Source organism: Salvia miltiorrhiza, chromosome 8 (genome assembly GCF_028751815.1).
Source record: "Salvia miltiorrhiza cultivar Shanhuang (shh) chromosome 8, IMPLAD_Smil_shh, whole genome shotgun sequence".
In the NCBI taxonomy this organism is placed as follows: domain Eukaryota; kingdom Viridiplantae; phylum Streptophyta; class Magnoliopsida; order Lamiales; family Lamiaceae; genus Salvia; species Salvia miltiorrhiza.
In genome coordinates, this window is record NC_080394.1 from 17,046,878 (window position 1) to 17,064,332 (window position 17,455).

A 17,455-nucleotide genomic window follows, 5' to 3' on the forward strand; every position below is an offset into this window, starting at 1 on the left:
GCATTACTCGTGGCATTTATTACACAGTGGCAAGCCACGCGTTCAAAACGACATCGTTTTGATAGGGAGAAAAAATAAAAAAATAAAGAAAAATGTCTTCTTCTTCAATCTCCTGCCCGAAGCAGCCCCGCCGCTGTGACTTCCTCTCCCGACCACCAAGCATCCGAGGCCATCAAAGCAGCCCCGCCGCTGCGACTTCCTCTCCCGACCACCGAGCATCTGAGGCCACCGAAGCAGCCCCGCTCTGACGCCCCGCCACCGCGACTTCCTCTTCCCCCACGATCTGTCGCCCTCCACCAAATTTGGGGATCGGATCTAGAGTTTTGGGGAAAAAAGGGAACTAACCACCTCAGGCCACCGCCTCCGTCTCAGATCTGGATATCGACGCTGCGCCTCCTCCTTTTTTCCGGTGATAGCGTCTGGATTGGGGATCTAGGGGCAGAGACATGGCCGGTGGCAAAGGGAAGAGGGAGGTAGGAGCTAGGGCACGATAGTGGTGGCGTGAATCTACAGATCGCGATCGCCGGAATCGAAGGGGTGGCGTCTGGATTGGGGATCTAGGGGCGAAGACATGGCCGGTGGCTGTGTCGTCGCCGGATTTCAGAGGGAGGCGGTGGCCTGAGGTGGTGCATTGTGTGTGTGAGAGACGAGAGAGAGGGAAGTCGGGGGAGGTGAGGCCGGCTGGCTGCTCGCCGGAGCAGAGGAGGGAGAGGGCGCGGCGGGAGCCTTCGGCGAGTCTGGTCGAGAAAGAGAAAGAGGAGTCAGGGGGAGAAGGATGGGCCAGAGAGAGAAAGAGAAGTCAACGACGTCGTTTGCAGATTTCATGTTTTTTTTGTTTTTTTTTTTATTTTTTTATTTAAAAAAGCTTGATAAAAACGACGTCGTTTTACTTGATCGTCGGTGCGTCTACGTCTGCAAATTCCGGGAGACACGTCATCTAGAATTTAAGGGATGGTCAACGTATGTGCAAATTGCAACTAAATTAAAAGGTGATGTATTCTGTGGCTATTTTTGAAGGTCATGTGCAATATGCAAATCTGAAAATAGTTGGTGTATTTTCCGGCTATTAACCCTAAATTAAGTATATTTATTAACTTTGACAAATTTTTAGGATCCCATTTATCATTTGTGGTCATTTACTTTACAGCTTAGTTCATGACCCTTTCTTCTCGTCTGCGATCCCATTCGGATATTGAAGACGACATTCAACAATCTCCGACACTTTCTATTCATCGCGGTTGATCACTATTTTATTAGCGACAAAAACTGCAACTAAACAGTATAATTGTAGCACGAAAACAGTAAGCAGAGTATTGTATCCACAGGGACTGAAATAACGAATTACTCTAAATAATCCTAAAGAAAACTCTACCAATATTCAGGGAAAGCATATAAATGACAAGTTTAATAAACAACTAATCTTAAAACAAAGCGAATAAAATTCAAGTAAAAAATCAAATGATAAAACGACTAATCCTAGGGAAGTAAATTCATTAACTAAATTCACACAATCAATCTATTAATCCTATTTACCAGTTTAATCCAGTTATGATGAAAGATCACACATTTAATCAATTACTCTCGTCATAGCAGCAATGATAGTAGATTAGTAAATTATCTGTCTCCGTCAGGTCTCAAAACAATCTACTAACTCTCAATAGCTCCTAAGAATAGCTCCCTATGATCCACCTATCTCCGTCATGTCTCAAGGTTAAAATCATATCCTATATTCCTGAATCCGCTAAACACTTATCTCCGTCAGGTCTCAAACTGAATAGCTACACATGCAAACTATTGACCAGATAATCCACAAGAAATCAAGCACCAGGAATTATGAATCATAAACTGGAAGGCAAAAAATGTATTAACAAATTAATCACATGAATTCAATTAACTATTTACCAACCCTATAATCAGATAAAGAACTAGCTAAACATCATAAAATAAAGTAAATACATAATAAAGAAGAAATCAATAAAAACAATTAAAATTGATAAAACCTAGAAAAAAAAAATCTGAATAACAGCTTGAATGTTGAAGTCTTCAATCTTGCAGGAAAAGAAAATTAATCTATGAAAGCATTAAAATCCTAAGTCTAAAACTGAAAAATATGAAAGAGATGAAAAAGAGGTGAAAAGAGGTTAAGAGAGGTAAATAGATATATCTAATAGGTCAGAAAATGACTTATATATAGACACATGGGATAAATACAGTACAGAACTAAAAAATACTGAAAAAATTCGAAAATTCCGAAAATTCCCGAAAATTCAGAAATTTTCGTCGGATACTATTCACTGTTGCATGCGACTTCATTATTTCGGTCATATCTTTCTCGTCCGAACTCCGATTTGTGATCCGTTTGCGCCTACGAACTCGTATCGCGATAATCTACAACTTTCATTAAAACCATTCATCCAAATTCAGACTCAATATTTCTGTAAAAATCACCAAAGTACGAGCAAGTATCATATTTTACAAGATAAAACAATTTAAGCACAAAACAACTATCCAATACTCAATTTCCTAAAAAAATGACATCATATAAATATTAAAAATCATGGGAACATAAGTGTTATCAGCGGTGCAATTAACATTAAAAAGAAGCCCGTGGTGAAGAAACAAGATGATGCAACTAACATTAAAGAGAAGTTCGTGGAAGATGATGCAACTAACATTAAAGAAAAGTCCGTGGAGAAGGAACAAGATGTGCGTGGAGCAAGCATGTTTAAGATTTTGCTATCAAAATATTTTGAGATCAAGTAAATGATGAAGTTAATTAATGTTTTCTTATTTTACTTCGACATGAGCGGTCAGGATCCCCTTCATTATCGAGCAAGTAATAAGTTTGATCTTTTTTCATCAAATAAAACCATTTATCATCACTATGCACATAGTTATACATCCCCTTGAACTTAGGATCATTAAATATTGTGCTTTCGTCAAGCATCGACAAGCAAAACTCCAATCGGATTGTTTTATTTTCCTCTTTCAAATATGGTTTAATGGCACTTGAGTGACGACGCAGAACACCTTGCTTAAAAAGACGATATAACTTCAAGTAGCTAACTCTTAAAGCTTCTGATAGAGACGTTAGCGTTGTTCGTTGATGTAAATCTATTTGTTGAACCGGACTTAAATCAACCTCAATTCGTTTACGACCACAATTCCGTGCCTTCCTTGATAAAACATCCACATCTATGCCAGGTGGAGTTTTCTTATGAATCTTCCATATTCTTTGCATTGTCCGCGGATTGATATTGAACATATCTTGAACCTCTTTTGTTGTGTTCTTTTTCAATTTACCATTAACACTCTTTTCCAATAAAGCACAGTAAACTGCTCTTCGTTCATTGTTGGTTAGGACCCTTCTTTTCCTTACTTGAACGTTGGCTATTAACAACAATCACATTATAAAATAACCCATCAAATTATAATATTCACGAATTAAAACCAATCAACAATTTGCATATTACTTGTATAAAAGAAGATTTGTTAAACAAATTTACCAACAAAAATATTATTCCAATCTCATTTAATCGTCCACTCCATGTGACATTAAGTAAAAATTCACCTAATGAACACTCTATATCCTTGCACCCATATTCTAAGTAATAAAATTGAGATTACGAGATCCATATATATACGTCCCAATTTGTCTAGACCTTAGGAATTATGAAATGAGAAACATTCACCAATTTAAAAGTAAAAGAAGACTTTCACCTACTAATATTTCTAGCTAATCAAGACTATATATGCAGAAATCTTAAACACTAGCTCTATTATAAAACATCATGTTGATGAATACATTGCTATGATTTTCTGACTACAACAATCATGCTCCATCCTTCTTCAATAGTGGAAACACATTCCATAATGAATGATGCTAAGAAGTGAGTAAAGCTTAATGTGTTGAAATTCATACCTTGTAAATTTGGTTCATCTAAAGATATCCTTGTTTGTTCATTCACGATCCTCGTCGCATCGTTATCTTCGGTTTGTCGGACAGCTATCTCCTCCTCTGATGAATCTGAAGACCCTGCCCCCATCATTGTCTTCACCAAATTCTTGTAAGTCGAGTTCTAAACTGAAAGGGTACCCAATCTGATGGCTTTCTTCGTTTAGTTCGATTATGAAATTTTTAGATGAAGAATACGTCGTATAAATTGGGATTTCAGGATTTTCCCTATGTAATTCATGGTCGGCGACAGTAGGAGGTTGGTTTAAATTAATTGTGAAATTTGAATCCATGGAGATCTCAAATTTTTCCACACACAAAAAATTCAAATTTCTTTAAAATTGTCTGTCAAAATCTTGTAAAATTCCCCCCTTAATCAAATTTGCAGATGATCGATTGAGTACTCCTACAGAGAAGACGTAGAGAAGATGAAGACATTTTCCTATGGTTGAGAATAAAAAGAGGTATAGTGGACTCCTAAAAAAGAAAAAACAAAAAAGACGTATGCTGGCAGAATTGTAAATGAGATTGTGATTCCTCTTATTAATGATTTGTAATTAGCATTAATTAAGGTTAATTTTGGTAAAAAAATTATATTATTAATTTATGTGCAAAAGGTGAGGACGACATATATAATGAATAGGAGGGAGTATATATCATAGGACTCAAACTCTGTATGTATTAGATTATATGACTTGACTTCGACCGAACCAAGTGTTGAACGAATTATTTTCGTCCAAATTAAGGGGGTCATTTATAGTCCGTAGGTGGTTGCTTGTGACTGGGTGTGAATCTTATCCACCATCTCAACAAGTGGGTTTATCCGACCCAAATCGGTGTAATGCTTAGCGTCCTGATCCTCGACTCGGACCGTTGCATCGGTTTGGTGCGAAACGGATCCAACACATGCCAACTGCCACCAATGCGTTGACGTGTGAACCATGTTGAGTCACAAACCTCGCAATCCATGCTTAAGCCATCCGAACCACCGAGCCGCCTCTACAAGTCACATTGCCAAAACTAAAGGGCTCTTCAAAGCGCTTTTTACGACGTGCACGTGCTCAAAGCACCATCCGAATTATAAAAATAACTAACTAAAAAGGTCCATTAGGATGGACCATAGTTGTGCGCACTTGATTCTTCCCTTTTAATGGGAATCCCTTTATAAATAGCTTGGAACTTAATTGAATATCTAATGTGGAATAACAACACTTTTCATATTTCAAATAGCAATATTTGCTCATTAATAACTCATTCATCGAAACTTAAAAACGAACTAATTAATGCAATAAATTAATGTATTCGCGAAACACATAGATTCCATATCTACAATTTAATTTCAATAGGATTACAATATGTAATTATTGTTTTAGTGCTACTAATAACAAAACTTCCAACAATATTATATGTTTGTTCTCGCACATAGATTTTATTAGTAATGTATACCTCGGAGTTAAAGGGTTTTTTAGGACAGTAACTTAGCTTGATTTGGAAATTAGGATAATAATTTTCGGACATGTAAAAATAGAACATTAATTAATAAGCGTTGTACCCGCAGAACATTTCTTGGCCAATTATCGAATTTTTAGACTTTCCGGAGGGGTTGATTATGTGGCAAGCATGTCATTTTTATGGCTCCAGATAGGATGTCATGCGCTTAGTCCGGCAGGAAAGTCCGAAAATTTGATAATTGGCCGAGAAATGTCCTACGGGTATAAAGCTTATTAATTAGTGTCTTATTTTACAAGTCCGAAAGTTATTATTCTAATCTCCAAATCAACCTAAGTTATTGTCTTAAAAAACCCTCTAACTCGTATACCTCGTAATGTTGCCCACGAGTCGTGGTTCGCTAGTCCGGGCCTGAACCGTTGGTTCACGATTAACCTTGGAGGTGAGCATGAACCAACCCTTCAATAAGGATAAAAGATCTTGGGTTGGGCCCGAAATTGGCAATTTATGTTTAGGTTCGAACCATGGGTTTCAAGATCGAACCGACAAATTATTTGAAAAAAAACTAATATTTTTTTAAATAAAAATTGTATGTGGTTTGCAACACTTTCCATTACATTTAATTTAAGTGTCAAATATTATAGTATAAATACTATAAAATCAGTCAACCATTTAAGTGTAAACAAAATTTCTTATTTATATTAAATTATAAATAAATATTTATAAATTAAAATTTAATAAGTAAACAAAAAGTACAATGTTTCTCTACATTGATTCTACAAGTTTACTACTACTTACAAATTAGAGTTGAAATTCTAAAGAATAAAAGTTACATAGTTTTTTATAAAATAAACTAATTAAGCGAAAATGATGGAGTATTTATAGATAAAATGGAAGAAAATCTGAAATTAAAATTTGGATTTGAATTTAAGAAAAATAAAAAAAATTGTTGAAACCGCCGATTTTGAGTAGAAATCGATAATTTTCTGCATGACTGACAATTATGTAAACTTGAATCTGCCCACCGATTCCAATTCTAGTTTGGCTCGAAACCGTGATCAACAATTTCTAAATCGTGACCGTAGCCCGGCCGGGCCAGTTCAACATGGACAACACTAATAGCTAGGAATTGTAAGTTTTGATTTTTTGGTGTTAAAAGTAAATTGGGACTCAAGTTAAGTCGCGGCGCTATTGTACATTTGGTACCCTGTGTTTGACGTGTTTAAGTGTATCACCAATTTTAACTATTAGGAGCGGATCCAAATTCAATGATACTCCTAGCTGTAGAATAGGAAAAAGGAATTACTACTTTTTTTTTTTTTTTTCATAAAAAGGAATTACTACTACTCCATTTTGTATATTACTAGTACACCCATCTATACTATGCATGACAAATATCAAAATTTAATAACATATTTAAATAAATAAATACTCCCTTCGTCCCATTATTGAAGGCACACTTTCCTTATTGGGTTGTCCCAATAATATAGACACATTTCTACTTTTAGTTAAAATTAGGATATCATTAAATTTAATTAATTCTAGCCTAATTACACTATGAAAGGCGAAACCCTAAACTATTCTAACCTACCTAAACCCGCCACCCATCTCGATACCATTTCGGGAACACTCCCAAACCCGCCGCCCATCTCCTCTCTTTTCTCGGCAAAGACATCGTCGGCGAGCCATGGCCACTGCCAAACACCCCTCACCCCTCCGTCCACTCCCTCACAACAAGAACACTCCCCCACCCACTGACGAGGGTAGAGGGCTTAGCCTTAGCCCCTACCTCTTTCTCTCCGATTCTCCGGCGATTGCAGCGAGGAAGTTGCCGTCATCGCCTCTCCCTCAAACCTCTTCTCTCATTTCCTTCACAGAACTCCGGCGAACATCAACCGGACCTCCGCCACCACTCAGACCCCAATCATTTTTCCTTCTCCTGAAAACCTAGATCCTCAAGTTTCCCTTCAAGATTCTTCCATTTTCAATTTGGGTATTTTTTTCATAATCCGCTCACCAAAATTACGTGTCTTCCGCTGTCAGTTTTACCTTCCTCCTCCGCAACTGGCGTCGCCGCTGTTACAACCACCACCACCTCACTTACTTCCTCGGTCCTCATCGGCCGTCTATGGCAGAAAATCGAGAAGGGAGAGAGAAAGAGACGAAGACGCTGAGGGACAGTCCTCATGAGAGGGATAGAAGGACGTTGGAGGTGGTGGCTGACTCAACTTAGAACACCTCTAGTTTGACTTGCAATAGAACAAGGACATCCTAGTGATTGTAAGTTGACCCAGTGTCATCTCTCAAGGAAGATCTTACAGGGCTTCTAATTGTATCGCGAAAAAGCAGCAAAGGTTTTGATTTAAAAACTTAAACTTTGTAAATTAAAATCAATGTGGAAAATAAACTAAAACTTGTAAATTTATATAGGCAAGATTTAAACAACTTAAAATAAATCTAACTTAAGAATTAAAGACTTGTAATTTAAAAATCTTCTAATCTAGGTGTGAAACTAAAGTGCATAATTTAAATAGCATAATTGAAAAGAAAAGCATAAACATGATTAAACAAAATAAATTGAATTAAAATACGAAATACCGTAAATGTTTTGAAGGTGCAATCGCTGTCACTCGATTACAAAATCGAAGGAAACAAAGCTAAAGTAAAACTTGAAATCGAAATAAAACAAAGAACTTGAAAACTCTAAAAACAATGAAAGCAATAAAAGCCTAGTCTTGGTTGCAGCGCTGGAACAATGACTCTCCAAGGTAGAACGAAGATTAGGGCAAATGATGCCTTAACAGTGAATAACTAAGCCTTATTTATAGACTACAAATCACTCTTGATCACCACCAAAGTTGTCATGTAAAGTTGAACTCTAAAGGCAATAGAATCGTGTAGGCAAAGGTAACTCTAGCTGGCATCGCACTCAGCAAAACACCTCAACTCTGGCGAAAATCGCAGCTCTGGCAGCATACGCGAACTCTGAAAACTCGGCTCTGGAGAGGGAAGTGCAGAGCTGAAAGTCAGCTCTGTATTAGCGAGGTCTGAAAAAGTGCAGAGGTGAAAAGTCACCTCTGCATAAGTTGACTTTGTCGATCCTTAGCTCTGCTCTGTCAAATTTACTTTGGCGATCATGGCAGAGCTGGAAGTCAGCTCTGGCGGTCATGGCAGAGCTGGAAGTCAGCTATGGAGAATTCAGCTCTGCTCTGAAGATTTTAGCTATGCATAGGGAAGTTCAACTCTGGAAATTTCGGCTCTGACTCTGCAAGTCAGCTCAGCTCTGGCGACAGAGCTATCCTCGCAGCTCTGTTTCCTCGCAGCTCAGCTCTGGCGACAGAGCTATTCTAAAAACGCCATTCTTAACCCAAAATCTCCAAAATTGCACTCTTCCATCTATAAAACCTAAATCTCCTGCAAAGCATAAAATAAACTATAAAACGCACAAATTTCCTGAAGATTTAACTTAAAATATGCATATGCAAACCCCAAAAATTAGAACAATTAAGCATAAATCAGTGGCCGGCGGCGATTCCGCCGAGGAAGGGAGGTGACGGCGAATTAGAGGGAAGAAAATGAGAGGAAGGCATTGAGAGAGAAGCCGAGAGAGAGAAGTTGCGTAATACCCTAGTCAACAGTAGGACTTAAACATATTTAAAATCTACATTAAACTCTCTAATCTATCTCTCCTTGATTCTCGTGCCCAAAAACATTGTGTCTTTATTACTAGGACGGATGGAGTATAAATATTAAATAAAATTAAAATACAAGTAATATAAAATATGTTTTAAAAAAATAAAATAATCTTTTATTTAATAAAATTTTGAATTTAAAAACGTAAATTTTCAACACCATATAAAATGTAATGATAAGGGAGATTGTCTATTCTCGTATTCCTGTTTTGGCGTTTCATTCAACTTGTAATAGACGAGTACTTTTTTTCCTCTATCGGAGTTATTTCCATTGGATTTTCCCTGTAGAAATTTTGATGAGACTCAGCGCTTTGCTTGCGTTTCTGTGCTACCAAGAGTATTAGATGTTTTCCTCTTTTTTTTTCAATAGTAAAATTCTAATTTAATAATTTTAGCTATTAAACATTTTTAAATTATTTGATAATTAAAATTAACCTTACACATAATTAATATTATAGAGTATTACACGTCATAATAAATAAATAAATATTTTCAGACACAAACATAAATAAAAAGTTGTAAAACTTTAACGAAGAGGGAGAAAAAAAAATATTTTAAATTTTTCTTAACTTATTCTTTTTAAATTTATTTTTGATTATTTTTATACCATATTAAAGATCTTATCACGAATTTAAGATGCATATTAAAAAAAATCATAAATCAAATTTGACGATATTCAAAAAAGAATTAAATATATAAAGAATAGTGTCAATTATACACAGTGTCATTTATAATGTTATAGTGTCATTACGCAGTGTCATGTGTATAACAGAATAATGTCAATTACAGGCAGTGTCATTTGTATAATTGAAAAGTGTCATTTATACGATTTGAGTCAGAATGCGGGTTTGGATCAGGATGCAGGTTAGGATTTGGGTACGGATCAACCCGGGTGTACCCAAGACCACCTGTTAGAGCATCTGCAACGCTTACACGATAGCAGTTTACTCGTGTAAGCTTGCTATCGTGTAAGCGATGCAACAAACATTTACACGAGGGCTACACGTTCTATCGTGTAGCCCTCACAACGGTTGAATTGATGAGGCGCGTCTATAAAAAAAAATCGAATTTTGTGTAATTTTTAGGATTTGTTTTTATTTTATTAAATTTTATGTAATTTTTATGATTTCAAAATTAATGCAATTTAAATTTGAAGTAAATTGTGTAATTTAAATTTATGAAATTAAACTTAAATGAAAAATGGAAAAATCAAAACTAATGCTATCATGTAACCTCAATGCAGCATCTTTACACCATGTGGTCCCCCCTCATAAAGTAGGCTATCATGTAAGCTATCATGTAACCTCAATGCGGATGCTCTTAAGTTCATTATTTCTTTTAACTTTATTCCATTAAGTATTATTACATATTATTTTTAGAAAGTATAATTATAAATGAGACAAATAAAAAAAGATAAGTGTGCTATTATAAATCAGACGGTGAGAGTACTATATAGATGTATTTTTGCCAATTCTTTAAACTCTAATTAATCCAACCCTAATTCTGACTACATATTTGCCAAAATGGTAATTCCGGTGTATAGTCTTCTGCCAATTCACAAATTTCAATATCTTTTAAAAGATATCGTATAACACATACTACTAGTATATTATATACTCTTCTGTCAATTCACAAATTTCAATACTCCCTCCGTCCCCAAAATAAGTTCCTCTTTGGGGACGGCACGAGTTTTAAGGAAAAGTGGTAAAGTGTATTGAAAGTGGATAAAAATATGTTACTAGTATTGAGAGTGGTGAAAAGATGAAAAAGTATTATAATTAGTATTGGGAGTAGTTAAAAAGTGAAAAGTAAGAATAAATAAAGTATTATTAGTGGTGGGGTAGTTGTCCAAAAATGGAAAGAAAGAAAGAGGAACTTATTTGGGACGTCCGAAAAAGGAAAAGGAGAAACTTATTTCAGGGACGGAGGGAGTATTTTTTAAAAGATATCGTATAACACGTACCAGTATGTTATATAGCATGCCCTCACACGTTAAATGAGTAGAACCAGCGTCAGTAAGACAAAAGCTACCCAAATTTAATCTTAATTCACATCAATTAAACTGTCTCGATCAACATAATTTATTAAAATTGATGTCATTTCAAAGCTTTGCTGGAATGAAATAAAGGATAGAGAGACAGAGAATATATATATATAGGAGACAAAACACATTTAAACAAATAAATAATGGGGTAATTTGATTGAGGGGTTGGATTTGTTCGTTGATGGCGGGCCAATGCTGATCATCTCCTTCCTGGAAAATAAAGTCCGTTTCAGGTTTGCCTTTCTTTGTCTTGTCACAATCTGCTTCCTCACCCCCCCCCCCCCCACCCACCAAATGTTTTTTTTTTTTTCAAGGAGACTTCATCTAATACTTACTACCTTAATTTCTCTCTTCGTTTAATCTAATCCTTGTTATTCTTTCAATTTTACTTGGAGTATTAGATTTATTGAAGTTTTTAAGTAAATGTAAACAAGAAGTCCAGCAAAAAAGAATAAGCGCGAATCCTATTAATCACAAATAAAAATTTAAGGAGATAGACTTTATTAAAGGGCAAAACTCATGTACACTTTAGTCTCATGGTCGAGACAGATCCACTCGTGCCCTAACCTGCTTAGACTCGACTCGGATCTAAATTCAATTACCCAACGTGTATATATATGCATATAGGGGAGAGCTACAGTATAAACACTTCTTAACATATAAAATACGAATAACTTAAAATGTATGAATTCTGTGTAGTACACGTATAAATTCGTTGGGTAAATGTATAAATTTCAAAAAATAAATTTTTTGCTACCTATGAGATTCGAACTCGGGACCATGAATTCATCCAAATTCGCTCAAAACTTTGCCAATCTCAAGCGCCGCGAGCTCCTTTCTCTTGGTTGGGTTCTTCTTGAGCCACCTTTTGATTTGAGAAGTTGTCATATCTTGTGTACCATTTATCTGCTCAGCATCTTAGTGACCGGAGCTAGTTTCAGATTCTTTCTACCTAGGTGAAGATGTATCAGTATCACAGCAGACCAACTCTTATTAAAGTCTCTAAGGTAAAGTCCCGTATTAAAAATTCATATGATCTATTGGCTATTGCATGATTTACAGAAGGGATTGATTCTCTGTGCAGCTATATTTATGAAGCAATTCAATATGCTGAGAGCCATGTGGTTTGAAGCAAAACAAACTTCGCACCTTACTGTCTTGCAAATTTTCTTATTTATTATGAAAAATTAGTAATTTGAACTACTAAAATATTATATGTTGCGGTTTGAAGGAAAAAAAAATCCCCTAAAAGAAGGCCTTTTATTCAATATACCTAATTTTCGTTGGCATCAACTCGAGAAGCAATTACAGTGTTTTTTCAAAATTACAAAAGATATTTATTATATAATCAAATAAGTCATCTGTACGTATGCGAGACCTCTACACTATACAAAAGTAGAAAAATAACCGCATAAAACGGGATCACTATCCGCACAAAAATGGAAAAATTACACCACACATATGTGAAATTGAACACAAAACGACCTCACAGAAAAGAAAATCTTTAGGTACCTCAACTTCCTATTGTTTTGGAACAAATATAATACAACCATGATGTATTAAATGTGAAATATAATACTATTCTTGATCGGTTCTGTTACTCTATATACATCAATGATTAGTTAATCTAAATTATTGATCTTTATAAGATTTAATATTGTTAGAATTAAATTATATTTCTTTCCTTCTCATCTCACTTACCTAAATTTTTTCGACAGGATTATTTAGGAGAAATGTTTATTATGTATAAAATACTATGAGTTAATATATAAAAATGACCATTTTACTATAGTAAAAATAAAAATTATCCACCCACATAAAAAATTTAAAATTTGGCCAGTTTTTGGGCAAAAATACAAATTTACCCTTTTAATATGAAAAAAAAAAATCAAAAAATGGCACTCTCATCTCTCTCTCACAACATGACCTCCTTCCTCCTCCACTTTGCTCTCTCTCCACCATTTTCTTCTCTGGCGTGCCGCCTTCGTAGATCTGCTCAATTTTCTCTTATTGATAGATCTGCTCGTGAGTAGTGCCTTTTAGCACAGCCTCGCTGCACCGCCCTTCGCCGTCGTCTAGCGCTGCCTCGCGCCACTTTCACCGGCAAAATCACAACATCGATGCTCCGATCACTGCCGCTCAAATTCTCACCGGCTAGTTCAACCATTTCGTCAATGGCGTCAGCCAACACTAGCCTCGCCCTAATTGCCGGCTAATTCTTCGTTCTCATTGAAATTGACGTCCCATACCAGATCAGGGTAATGGAAAACGACGACGTTGCCATCGTCGGCTGCACACAATTTGACAGCGCAAAGGGTTTCCAGATCATGACGGGCGCACCCCAAATCGGATCCCGATACCGACGAGACCTTTGCCCTCCAATACTTCATCAAATCACCGGCTTTTTCAAATCGATTTCGATGACTTTGTACATAGTTGAAAATTTACGTTTTTTATTAAGTAATTGATGTGGATTATTTTATTTAATTTTTAAAACATATGTTACATTTATTTTTATTTTGATTTTATTTAATATTTGTACTCATTTATTTAAACATATCATTTAATTTTGATGTTCACCGTATATCGCACGGATGAGCGTACTAAGAGGGTGTTTGGTTGAGCATATAAGCTCTTTAAAATAGCTTATAAATTGTTTAAGAGCTTATAAGCTCTCCAAAAAATAAGTTCCTCTACCCCAACTTATTGTCTCATTTTGCTTATAAGCAACACTCATTTTATAAAAATAATTCAACTATGATTTTTTATTTTCATTATATATCATTGTAATTTCATCTCTTTTCATATTTCTCTTTCTAACAAAATTTTTCTCTCTCTAACTAAAAATTCTCTTTCTAGCTTATAAGCTCAACTAGTACTGCCACCCCGTGCGATGCACGAGAATAATTATAATTATATATAGGGATGAGTGAGATTGCTATTTTTCGTGAGATCATGAATACAATGAATAAGGCAGTATATAGTGTTGAATAAGTGATGTGTGCGATTTAGTTGTCTAAATTCGTGTTTATTATCGTGTATTTTATTTGATATTGGCCAAGTTCGTTGGTATTTTGCGCAGGAATTGCATGGATGGTGAATAGAAGCTGGTGGACGCCGAGAGATCGAGAAAGGCGTAGATTTGATGAAGTAATCATGGAATTATGAAGATGATCAGAGAATTAAATTAGTGTGGATTGAGTTACCTTTTACTGATTATTTTCTAGAGTTATTTTTGTTGATTTAATTATTTTCATAGTAATTATTATTCCTCTCAATTTTAAGGCATGGTGGCTACACCAATTTTAGGTCTTTAGGAATTTGAAAATTGTTACTCGTTCTCTGTGGTTTGACCATGCTTGTCATTATACTATTCTAATTCTTGGTGAAGCTTCAAGAATTATTTAGTGGTATACAACGTCCACCAAATTGGCGCCGTTGCTGGGGAACAGTGTTAATTAATTTCTTTTTCCTATTGATTTTTTAAATTTTATTTTCTATTGTTTATAAGTAGGATTTTTTTTTAAAAAAAAAGTCCAGGTTGAGAAAAGAGGCTAAGGCGAGAAAGCAGTGGAAACTGTCAGAATCGAAAATTGTCCGTCTGCCCAGACAGAACAGTTTCTCAAGGCTGAACCCAGTGCCTCAACTGCTGAAGAGGATCTGTTTGCTCAAACAGATCCTGATTCAGAGGCAGAAACAGAAATTGAAGAGGATCCTGAATCTATTTTCATGATTGTGATTGATCATTTGGTTGATATTTTTGTTAAGGATTACAGGGAAGATGAGCTCAAGCAAGTTATTTTCAGTGTGCTGAATGATGAGGATGCCAAAACACAGGAGAATGACATTATTCGAGAGATTATCATGCAGCTGTACCCCACGGACGAAATTCCAATTCGGCACTTGTCGAGCAGGATGCCCAAATCGACCAGCACATAACTGATTTTGCCATCTGTTGTGAAGCCATCGAAGCTAGACTTGAAAGAGGTAGGGTTTGGGGGTGGGTCATTTTGGAGAATTTGGGGTCAAATTGGACACTATGCTAAGTATGGTGGAGTCAATTGCCATTCTGGGATTTGATGGAGGGTTTGACCTAGTCAAAATTTCCCCCATCGTTTCCCTATCAATTCCTCCTTCTCCAAAACCCACTCCAGCCATCTCCGCTCGCATCTCTCGGCCTGAAACACCACCGTCGCCGCAACCCACTCCAGAATCGCCACCGCAGCCACACACCTCCAGCCTCCATCTCAAATCTGCATCTGTCGCTGCTCTCCAATTCCACAATCTAACACCTCCTTGTTCTGGCCATCATATCTTTTCCTCTGCATCTGGAAATCACCACCGCCAATCTCCATTACCGCCTTCCATCTCCACTTGCATATATCCGCCTGAAACACCACCGCCGCCACGACCCTCCCCAGAACAACCGCCCAACCGCCGCTTTTCTTTGTCAGTCGCCACCTTTTGGCTCCCAAAAAGAAGTCACCAGGCCTGACCCGCCCTCCGCCCTCTGCCGGTATCTCCACAAGGCAGCGAGCACAGTGATACCCTTCCCTCTTGTTCGTTTTTGTTTCTTTATTTTTTCCTTGTCTTGTTTAGTGTTTATGTTTGTTGGTTTGATTTTTTTTTTCTTGTGTGTTCTCATTTCTTATGCATTTTTCTTGTTTGCTTGAGGGCAAACAAGGTCTAAGTGTAAGGAGGGGGATGTGTCTTTGTTTTTTTTTGGGTTAAGTATCAATTTAGCCCCTAACGTAGAGGCCCTTGTAGCTAATACAACCCTATGCGCAGGGGTGTCTCAACTAAACCCCTAAGGTCCATGTTTTGCGTCAAGTAGACCCCTCCGTCTAACGGAGAGTTAACTCCGTCCGAAATTTAATTTAATTTTTTATTTTTTATTCAATTAACTCGCCAGACCCTGCGTCCCTCACCGCCACCAGCCTGACTTCGCTTCAAAATTTCCCTAATCCACCCCTTCTCCGAAACTCTGGCGTGATGGCGATGACGGTGGCGGCGACGACGGTGGCCGGCGGAGCTCTGGTTGCGAGCTCGGCAAGGCGGCGCGTTGAGGAGGCTCAGCAGCATTTGCAGAAACCCCAAACTCAAGCCCTTTCGCCATTTCAGCGAGCTCCAGCATCAAAACGTCGAGCAAGGCCGAATCCTGATCGTAACCGCCGTCGTATTCGAGCACGGCGCCGTTATCTTGTTTCAGAGCTTGACTACTCCACGATTGAAGATCGAAAACCGATGAATCGAGTAAATTATTGGGGGCTGAGGTGTGATGGATTAGAGCTAATAAATTGGGGGACGTAGGTCGTCAAATTGGGATCAATTTGGAACCCTAATTGCTCCATCTGGGAATTGGGGATTATAATTTGGTCGATTTGTGGATTATTTGGGATGATGAGATTATTGTTGATGATGAGATTAGGATGCTGGAGGTTGGAAGAAGAGATCAATGCAGAAGAAGACATGCTGTGATGGGCCATGATCTTCTTCTTGATGCTCGAGTTCCAAAAGATCTTGACCTCATTGTCTGTTCTTCCCGGAAGATGCTTGGCTATTTGAGCCCATCTATGAGAGAGAGAGAGAGAGGGACCTGCGAGTCTTGGGACAGTGCTCCAGCAGCCATGGCCGTAGGTGGAGATGTAGTTGATGAGTTTCTCATCTTCCTTGTGGTGGCGAGGAGCGATGGCGGCAGTGGAAGGTGGCGGCTGCTGCCATTGTGCAAGAGAGGGAGTAGGCCGAGAGAGAGAGTTGAGCGTGAGAGATGAGATAGACGAGAGAGAGCAGAGCGTGAGAGAGAGATTAGGTTTCCGGCGAGCTTGGTGAAGAAGATGGTGTGGGTCCTACCACCAATAAAATAAAAAAAATTAAAAAATTAAAAGAGTTAACGGTGTTAACTCTCCGTTAGACAGAGGGGTCTACTTGACGCAAAACATGGACCTTAAGGGTTTAGTTGAGACACCCCTGCGCATAGGGTTGTATTGGCTACAGGGGCCTCTACGTTAGGGGCTAAATTGATACTTAACCCTTTTTTTTTCTATGTTGAGTCGTTGTTTTCTTGCATGTTATCCAAGTGAGTGTTAGTTTGTTAATTTTGTGTATGCATGCTGCCAAGTTGCACTTTGTGATGAACATGATAACTTGATGTTTTTGGACTGAGAATTTGTGATTTTATGGATGAATCCTTATTAGATGATAATTGGGATGACGAATAAAGGCAATAGTGAGTCAAAACCACACATAAGTGAGATTTGAACTTAATAGAATAGAGCACTCTCTCCTACATTTTTTGTGTGTGTCTATGTTGAGTCG

The 17,455-nt window shown here is 37.2% G+C and overlaps 1 protein-coding gene and 1 long non-coding RNA gene across 5 annotated transcripts; one reads left to right on the forward strand and one right to left on the reverse strand.

Annotated features, from left to right (window-relative positions):
- Nucleotides 1-1,975: 1,975 nt before the first annotated feature.
- Nucleotides 1,976-4,473, reverse strand: LOC131001479 (uncharacterized). Of its 4 annotated transcripts, none has more exons than XR_009093951.1 (2): nt 3,923-4,473; nt 1,976-2,394 (listed from the first exon to the last, which is right to left on the reverse strand). XR_009093951.1 is itself a non-coding variant. In XM_057927868.1 (2 exons), exons 1-2 carry the CDS (start codon nt 4,047-4,049, stop codon nt 2,777-2,779), a joined length of 741 nt encoding a protein of 246 aa, XP_057783851.1. In that variant the 3' UTR covers nt 2,444-2,776. The 4 variants fall into 4 exon arrangements, 1 of the variants encoding a protein (XP_057783851.1); XR_009093950.1 differs by having other exon boundaries at nt 1,976-2,388; nt 3,923-4,411; XR_009093952.1 differs by having other exon boundaries at nt 1,976-2,435; nt 3,923-4,059.
- On the forward strand, nt 3,931-4,571 carry LOC131001480 (uncharacterized). Its single transcript, XR_009093953.1, has 2 exons — nt 3,931-4,067; nt 4,344-4,571. It is a non-coding gene; the product is annotated as an uncharacterized LOC131001480 (long non-coding RNA).
- Nucleotides 4,572-17,455: the final 12,884 nt, after the last annotated feature.

Bases quoted from the DNA above. Each gene is read 5' to 3' on its own strand.
- LOC131001479 (XM_057927868.1), bottom strand. From the start codon at position 4,049: ATGATGGGGGCAGGGTCTTCAGATTCATCAGAGGAGGAGATAGCTGTC. The intron at 3,391-3,922 runs GTATGAATTTCA...TGTTGTTAATAG, and splicing joins AGATGAACCAAATTTACAAG to CCAACGTTCAAGTAAGGAAA.